The sequence below is a fragment of the Camelus dromedarius genome, chromosome 27 (assembly GCF_036321535.1).
Source record: "Camelus dromedarius isolate mCamDro1 chromosome 27, mCamDro1.pat, whole genome shotgun sequence".
In the NCBI taxonomy this organism is placed as follows: Eukaryota; Metazoa; Chordata; class Mammalia; order Artiodactyla; family Camelidae; genus Camelus; species Camelus dromedarius.
In genome coordinates, this window is record NC_087462.1 from 2,794,258 (window position 1) to 2,802,816 (window position 8,559).

The window sequence follows — 8,559 nt, forward strand, 5'->3', positions numbered from 1 at the left end:
CGGATGCAGTCTCCGCGGTGAACGCCACGTGAGCGTTATTTTTGGAAAGTCAGAAGGGACACCCAGAAGTTCACGATGAACAAACTCTCCGAGTGTTAAGTGGAGACAGGATCTTACCTCACTGCCCTCACCCTAACCCGGCCGGGTGGGGGTGCCCCGCCCCAGCCCCCCTGCCCTGGGGCGGCCCTCCCGGAATCCCTGGGGATTCTCGTTGCTTTCTGGCTCAGGCAGGGGGCAGCCCTGTGTCCAGCCTGTCTCTGGGGTTTCCTTGGTGTCCTGCACTGGCTCAGCCTGTCCCTGGGCACCCCAGGCCCTCAGAGGCTGTCCACAGGGGGCTGCCTCCCCAGGGCCTGTGTTTCCGTCTCCCTGTGGCCTGGAGGGCGGAGCTCCGCGGCGGCAGTGGGGGGGTCCCCAGCACTGGGGTTGATGCGTGCATGGGCATCTCCTGTGTCGGTGCCTGGTTCTCTCTGTCTCTCTGTCCCTCCCCTCCTCGGCCTTTCTCTGTCTTTCTCTATGTCATCATCCCCCTCCCCGGGGTTCCCCCTCCTCACTGCAGCCAGAAGGAAGGCTCTGCTGGGAAAGGCCATGGGGTCACCACTTCTCCCTTTTGTGGCCTCCTCTCCCTGCCCTCTGTTGGGGCCTTCCATCCCCGAGAGGTGTGGCCAAGGAGGGGACCAGGGGCTCCTCCTCCATCCCTGCTTGACTCTCCACTGGCCCCATGTACCGGGCAGTGAGTCAGAAAGGGAAGGGGAAGTGGGGGGCCTCAACCAGGGCCTGGGCTTCCCCCTGGGTGGGACCTAAGTCCTCTCTCTCCCTGAGGGTTCTCCCTGCCCCAACCCCTGGAAGCAGAGTTCGCCAGAGCCATGGCCACGGGACTTGTTCTGGCCCTCGCCCTCTGGGTGGGCTGCTCACCCTGCCTCGGGAGAGAAGGTACGTGGGGACCCCAAGGGGTGGGGGGGCCAGGACAGAGGGACACTGTCTGGGGACTGGGCTTTGTCTGCTGTGGGACATTCTGGGTGGATTAGGAGCTCACACACCTACTGTGTACCCCCTGGTGGGAAGGGGTGACCATCCCATTGCATGGACAGGGAAACTGAGGCACGGGGAGGATGAGTCCTACCTGAGGGTGACACCAGGATGTGGCAGCTACAGCCTGGAGGGAGGGAAGCAGAGAGAGAGAAATTTTAGTCGTCTGCATTCATTTCATGTGATTAAAAATAAAACTATCACAAAGAGGGGGGTCCAGTAAAACATCTCCCTCCTATCAGAAATCCCCTCCATCCCCAGGTCCCCTCTGTGGCTCCCACAACCTCAGTTTCTCCATCTGGAAAATGGGCTAACAGTCCCTTCCTTGCTGGGTTGTAGCAGGGCTGAGAGACGAGGTAGACGCCTTTCATTCAGGTACTTATTGTTTCCACAAACCCTTGTTAGTCACCTACTGTGTTCCCAGCACTGGCTGGCAGCACGGCAGGGGCTGAGGCATGGTAGAGCTTTGACAGTCCTGGGTGAATCGGAAGTTCACGAGCCTCTCCACTTCTCTCTCTGGGACCCCAGGAGCTCCCACCCAACCCAGGCTGCAGTGTCAGGCCTCTAGGTACCCAGTCGCCGTGGACTGCTTCTGGACCCTGCCGCCTGCTCCAGACTCCACCAGGACCACCTCCTTCATCGCCACGTACAGGTCAGAGAGCCTGGAGGGCTTCCTGGGGATTCCAGGGCTGGGCTGACACGCTAGGATCTGGGCAACTGGAGACTTAATGAGAGCCTGAAACCCCTGGGATTCTAGAGCAGGCACCAACCCTTGGAAACATAATCCCTAAGCTACATTCTGCGAGCCACGTGTGGAGGGTGAAATTTTCTAGAAGCCACATTTTAAAAAATAAAAGGAAATGGATGACATTGATTTTAATATTTTATTTAAATAATATCTGAATATTACAACCAGCATTTAATATGGTTGAACGCAATGTAATTTAACACCCTTATATATGATTCATATATTTAAATTTATACCAGAAGTTGATTTAATATCACTTAATATGATTATCTAAAGTATTATTTCAACAGGTAATCCATACTTTAAAAATTAATGAGTTATTTTACGTTCTGTCTTGTTGCACTAAGTCATGGAAATTCCATGTATGTCTTACGTGATAGCATGTTTCAATTCAGATGCTAAATTTCCATCAGAAATTCTTGGTCTCTGATGAGATTTCATACAATTTATGTTTGGAAAAGCAGATTCACCCACCAAAGTTGTCCTGAGAAACTTTTCCAAGGCTTCTGATAACTGGAAACTTTTCATTTAGATGAGATAAAATAAGATAAAAAGTTGCAGTTGGTTGCCCTGGCCACACTCGAACTGCGGGGTGGCCACCTGGGGCTGGTGCTGCCCACATCCACACGCAGAAGCCCAACATTTAGGATGGATGCTGCACAGAGCTCCTGGGAGCGTGCTGAGCTCGTCTCCAGAGTCTGAAATCTTGGGATGTCAGAACTGGAGAGAATTGGAATCTTATTATTTCGGATTCTGGCGTCTGTGAATCGTAGGCCTGGAAGTACTGGAATTCCAGGGCTGGAGTGTTGACATTCCAGAAACCTTTAGAACTGGACCCTAGCATCTCCCCGTGGGGTGTTACCCCAGACCCTGGGTCACCTGGGCTCTGTGATGTTGGGGTGAGCAGCTCCCCCAGGGACCTGCAGCCAAGAGCAGGACCCCAACCCGGGGCTGCTCACCCCCTGTCCGCACTTGGGGTCCAAGGCACAGGCAGGGCAGCAGGAAGTGCTAGGACCCTCACAGCGCCCGCCCCGTGTCTAGGCTTGGAGTGGCGGCCCAGGGGCAGAGCCGGCCCTGCCTCCAGCCCAGGCCGGAGGCCACCAGCTGCACCATTCCTGACGTCCAGATGTTCTCCATGGTGCCCTACGTGCTCAACGTCACAGCCGTCCACCGCCAGGGCGTCAGCAGCAGCTTCCTGCCCTTTGTCCCGGAGAACGTCAGTGAGTGGGGGTGGCGGTGAGGGTGTGGAGGGGCGCCGGCTTGCTCCTGCTCCTCCCTCCTCTCACCATTCCCCTCCTCCCACCTGTCACTCATCCTGTCCATCTGTCCTGGATCCTGTGGGCCCCGCCTTCATAGCTCATCAAGAATCTGCCCACTTCTCCTACTCCTGAGCCCCTACCTGGTCAGATCTCTATCATTGCCTACCTGGACCAGCGCAGTTCCCTCGGTCCTGGTACCCCAGCTCTTGCCCTCAACCCCTGTCTGTCTTCCCCACAGCGGACACTGGAGGGCGCCTCTGAGCCCCGAGTCAGATTTTGCCCTAGGCTCCCATCCTCTCCCTCACAGTCTGTCCTCCCTGCAGTGGCCACCAGAGGGCGCCTGTGAGCTCCCAGTCAGGTCCCGCCCCTCTCCCCAAGCCCTCCAGGGCTCCCACTTCCCTTGGGGTAAAAGCCTGAGCCCCCCCCCCCCCGCAGCCCACAGGGCCTTGACCTGTCCCCCGTCCCCTTCCCGCCCTCTTTCCCTCCCTCTGTCCCCCTCACTCTATTCCATCCACACCTGCCTCCTCCTTGTACCTCCAACAAGCTAGGCATGGTCCTGCCCCATGCCTTTTGCAGACTGTTCCCTCTGCCTATATTTTTAAAAATTGCAGCCATCATACATTACTGTTGATTACTAGAAGATAGTCTGGCAGAGTTAAACATAAGCGTTAAACGTAAGTTACCACGTAACTCCCAGCAACCCCAGTTCTAGGCATGTATCTAAGAGAAATGGAAACACATGTACACATGAACACAAGTGTTCATAGCAGCACGACCCGTAATAGACAAGTAGAAACAGCACAAGTGCCCCTGCAAAGCGCGTCCCTCCACACACGGGAGCGTTGCTCCGCCGTGAAAGGGAGAGCATCCCTGACAGCCGCCCCCGCGGGGACGGACCCCGAGAGCACGGTGCTCAGGGAGAGAAGCGGGCACAGAAGGACACGCAGCGTGTGGCTCTGTTCTTAATGAAACATCCAGAACAGGCCAGTCCACAAAGAGAGAGAGTGGTTTAGTGGTTGTCAGGGCTAGAGAGGGAGGAATGGGGGGTGACTGCTAAGGGGGATGGGATTTCTTTTGGGAGTGATGGAATGTTCTGGTTTAAATAGTGGTGATGGCTGCACAACTCTGTGGATATACTAAAAATCAATGAATTGTATATTTTTAAAAGGTGAGTTTTGTGGTATGTTTTGTGGTATTTCTGAGACTGTGTCAGAAAACATTACAGTCCGCTCCCCTCTTTGTGCTCCTGAATTTTCTTCCCTCCTTTTTATGACCTTCAGATTTGCCTCTTGTCTGTTGTCTTCTGCTCTGATGGACCGAGAACCCAGAGGACAGGGCTTGGGTTGGGGCTGGCCCTACTGTGTCCCCTGTGTCCCCAGTGTCCAGGACATGGTTGAACACTCAGTAGGCACTCAGTATTTATTGGCTGATTGTATAAATGATTGAACAAATGTGCCTTCCGCTGACCCTGCCTCCTGCTTGCCCGTCAGTCAAACCAGACCCTCCGGAAGGCGTACGCCTGAGCCCCCTCCCTGGGCAGCGACTGTGGGTACAGTGGGAACCCCCCCGGTCCTGGCCTTTCCCCGAGATCTTCTCACTCAAATACCGGCTTCGCTACAAGCGTCATGGAGCTACCCGCTTCCGCCAGGTGAGGAGGACTGTGGGACGGGTGGATGGTCCCAGGGCGAGGAAGCAGCACGTGCAAAAGGTGCAGTGCGCCTGGATCACAGCTTGGGGCGCTAGAGAGCGACATACAGGCAGCCCGGCAGTTTCCTCCTGGGCGTCCACTCAAAAGAATTATAAACAGGGACTCAAATACTTGTACACGAACATTCCCAGCAGCACTAGTCACAACGACCGAAAGGTGGAAACAACCCAAATGCCCATCAGCAGATGATGGAGACACAGAACGAGGTCCCTCCACACACGGGAGCATCGCTCAGCCGTGAAAGGGAGAGCAGCCCTGACACCCGCTCCCACGGGGACGGACCCCGAGAGCGCGGTGCTCAGGGAGAGAAGCAGGCACAGAAGGACACGCAGTGTGTGATTTCACATATATAAAGTGTCCAGAACAGGCCGGTCCACAGAGAGAGAGAGTGGGCTCCTGGTTGTCAAGGGCTGAAGGAGGGGAGCGGAAGTGATCGCTGAGTGGGACAGGGTTTCTTTTGGGGTCATGGAATGTTTTGGAACTCGAGTGGTGATGGTGGCACAACACTGCGAATGTGCTAAATGCCTCTGAATTGTGCATTTCGGGATGGTTACATTTATGTCATGGGAATTTCACCTGAATGGAGAGCAACACACATTGTTTTAAATTTTTAAAAATTTTATTAATTTTTGTGGGGGGCAGGTAGCGAGGTTTATTTATTTACTTAACGGAGGTGCTGGGGATTGGACCCAGGACCTCATGCATGCTAAGCTGGCACTCTACCACTGAGCTACACCCTCCCCTGCCATCGTTTTAAACTCTTAAAAAATAAAAAATAAAGGCAGGGAACCGCTGAGCATCTGGGAAGGTCAGTCGTGTCCTGGGCAGCCTCGGGCACTAGGGCAAGGAGCTGAGTCTCTGCAGGGTTGAGGCTTTTGCCATCCTGTCCCACAAAACTTTCTGCCACAGTGGAAATATTCCATATCCACATTGTCCCGGATATGAGCTACCGGGTGGTAGCAACATAGAGAGTAGCCAAGGAACTGGCTTTAAGTTTTATTCGGCGCTCATTAATTTCACTGTGTAAATGTTTGCAACTTTTTTAAATGGAGGTACCAGGAACTGAACGCATGCGCTCTACCACTGAGCTATTTCCTTCCCCCCCTGCAATTTCAAAATTGAGACAGAATGCACATGCCACGAAGCTGAGTGTTTTATAGCGCACAAGCCAGGAGCCCTGAGTGGACTCATAGGCTGTTCAACCATTAATTGATCTAAATTTAAAATGTAAAGTGTCACATCCAGCTGCCACATGGGACAGCTCGGTGAGCGAGGAGGGAGACAGACCTGGGCTTGGGAAGCTGCCTGTGGTGGCTGGCTGGGGACACGCTGAGGTGAGGGGGGACCTGGACCAGGAGGAAGACTGTGCAGGGGCCAGGGACAGAGAGGACAGTCCAGATGGAGGGAGAACAGAAGAGGCAGAGCTGAGCGGGTGTCTCATCACAGATGAAATCTGTGCCTGAGTGAGGACACGGAGCAGTCAAGGCAGTGAAAAGAAGAATTTATTACATTTCCTGAGAGAAAGGGGCACACTGCACCACACAGGTCACATCAGGCCTGCGGGGCCAGGGGAGAGCCCAGGCCGGAGCGCAACTGGGGTTCCCGCGGGAAGGGTGAGGCATGGCAGGTCAACAGCTTAGAGGTGGCGCGTTTCAAGAATTCCAGGGGCTCCGGGCTGCAAGGTGGTCTCCAGCTGCCTGGTACCCAGCTCTGCGGTGATTCAGGGCCGGGGCAGGGGGTGTGGGATGGTGTGTGAGGTAGAGGAAGGGGGTTGAATGGGGTGTGGACTCAGGATTGATTGGCTTGTCTATGAAAGGCATGCTCCTGGTTGATCAAGAATTGATGAGCTCCGGGAGGGGCAGTCTCTCCCTGGTCAGCAGGATGTTTAAGATGTCCAAAGACGTGGAAGGGGCCGCCGATGGCATGCCTTTAGGATGGGCATTTGGTGCCTGAGTCCTGGCACAGCAGCCTGAGCAGGGGGACAGAAGGCTCCATCACAGCCTCCTGTTGCTACTCACCCGGCACTCCTTCTGCTCTCAGGTGGGGCCCATTGAGGCCACGTCCTTCACCCTCAGGGCTGTGAGGCCCCAAGCCAGGTACTGCATCCAGGTGGCTGCCCAGGACCTCACTGACTACGGGGAATCGAGCGCTTGGAGTCTCCCTGCTGCTGCCTCTGTCACCCTGGGCAAGTAGTAGGGGCCTCCCAGCACCCCCTAAAGAGGGGCTGGATCCTTGCCATTCACCTGGGGATGAATGGGATCTATCTGACCTGGGTTCGCTGCTGCCGAGTTGCTGGACAACCTTGGACAAGTGACTTTGCTTCTCTGAGCCTCCAATTCTCAATCTGTGAATGGGGATGTATTCCTTCCCTCTTTTGAAATAGTGCAAAGTTTTGTGAACTGTGAATATGAGGGGTTTTTTTTCACTTGTTCAATTAGAAAAGGGTCATTGCCACTGGAATCGGGACTCTTCCTCCTCTTCCTTCAACAGAGGAGAGTCTGGGAGGAGAGGGCAGACCAGACACACACAGTGAATCCCTGCTCTGTGTGTGAGGTCAGGGCTGGACCAGAGGAAGAGATGGGCTGGGGGAGTCAGGGCAGGGGTGGAGGCGTTCTGCCTGGGATAGAATGGTGAAATGCATTCGGTTCAGCAGTTGGGTTCACTTGCCTCCTCAGAGGCTACCTAGTTGTGAGCCCCACTGTGGTGGGCACAAATGGGACATGAGTTTGTCTGGGAAGATTTCTCTGAGGAGGGGGAAAAACAGCCAGTCCCTGAAGCGTTTTCTCAATCCAGGGGTTTCTCTGTGCTTTTCACTCAGGTCTCAAGTCAAAGGTCAATTCCTCCAAGAAGCCTTCCCCGACCACCTCATCTATGGCAGGCAGAATAATGACTCCCTAAAGATACCCATGTCCTAATCCCCAGAAGCTGTGACTATGGTACCTTACATGGCAAAAGGGACTTTGCGTATGAAATTAAATTAATGATCTTGAGGATTCTTAATTTAAAGATTAAGGATCTTTCATTAGCTTAATGAAAATGAAGTAAAGTTATACTGCGTTATTCAGGTGGCCCCAGGTAATCACAAGTGTCCTTATAAAAGGGAAGCAGGAGGGTCAGAGGGAGACATAGGAGGTCATGTGACAATGGTAGCAGAGGTCAGAGTGAGACAGGGCCGTGAGCCATGGAATTCCGGCAGCGTCTAGGAGCTGGAAAAGTCAAGGAAACAGATTCTCTCCTGGAGCCTCCAGAAGGAACCAGTCCTACCACCCATTTTAGGCTTGTGATCTCCAGAACTATAATAAATGTGTTGTTTTGAAGTATTGAGCTAGTGGCATTTTGTTACAGCAGCCACAGGACGCTGACACATCGGAAGTAGCCACTACTCATCACTTTTTATCCTGAAGGTCTCTGACACGGAACAAACATTTGTAAAAAGGAGGGAGGAGGTCAGGGAAGGGACATCCTCTTTAGAGGGACTATGCAGAGGCAAGCAATGGTGGGAGGACAGCAGGGAGCTAACGTGTGTGTAGGGGTAAGTAGATTTGGAGCCTGGTCTTTGAGTCTCTGCCTGTGACTCAAGATAAACTTGGGGTAGGGCGACCAGGGTGCTCCTTTGTGGACATGTGTGGCCCTTGAGAACTGTCCCAGTCCCCAGGTGAGCGCTAGGGACACAGGAAAAGTGTGTGGGTTCCCAAGGCCCAACACACAGGGTAGGCGCCCAACAGTGAGCCCTTTATTTGCTGAATGAAAGAACAAATCCGGAAATGTCGCGACCACCGGCCACGTCGAAATTTTAACGAGACGCCGCTCACCTCTAG

At 53.9% G+C, this 8,559-nt stretch overlaps 1 protein-coding gene across 3 annotated transcripts; it reads left to right on the forward strand.

The window, feature by feature from the left end:
- The first annotated feature begins 38 nt into the window (after positions 1-38).
- EBI3 (Epstein-Barr virus induced 3) lies at positions 39-8,062 on the forward strand. Of its 3 annotated transcripts, none has more exons than XM_031436966.2 (6): positions 39-930; positions 1,555-1,678; positions 2,816-2,994; positions 4,524-4,681; positions 6,782-6,926; positions 7,560-8,062. In XM_031436966.2, the coding sequence occupies exons 1-6, from the start codon at positions 864-866 to the stop codon at positions 7,637-7,639; spliced, it is 753 nt and encodes a 250-aa protein (XP_031292826.1). In that variant the 5' UTR covers positions 39-863; the 3' UTR covers positions 7,640-8,062. The 3 variants fall into 3 exon arrangements, with proteins under 3 accessions (XP_031292826.1, XP_031292827.1, XP_010997386.1); XM_031436967.2 differs by having other exon boundaries at positions 1,558-1,678; XM_010999084.3 differs by lacking the exon at positions 7,560-8,062 and having other exon boundaries at positions 6,782-6,934.
- Positions 8,063-8,559: the final 497 nt, after the last annotated feature.

Excerpts from the sequence above, each read along its gene's own strand:
- EBI3 (XM_031436966.2), top strand. The coding sequence starts at position 864 with ATGGCCACGGGACTTGTTCTGGCCCTCGCCCTCTGGGTGGGCTGCTCA. Across the intron at positions 2,995-4,523 it reads CTTTGTCCCGGAGAACGTCA|TCAAACCAGACCCTCCGGAA; the intron begins GTGAGTGGGGGT and ends CTTGCCCGTCAG. Across the intron at positions 4,682-6,781 it reads GAGCTACCCGCTTCCGCCAG|GTGGGGCCCATTGAGGCCAC; the intron begins GTGAGGAGGACT and ends TTCTGCTCTCAG.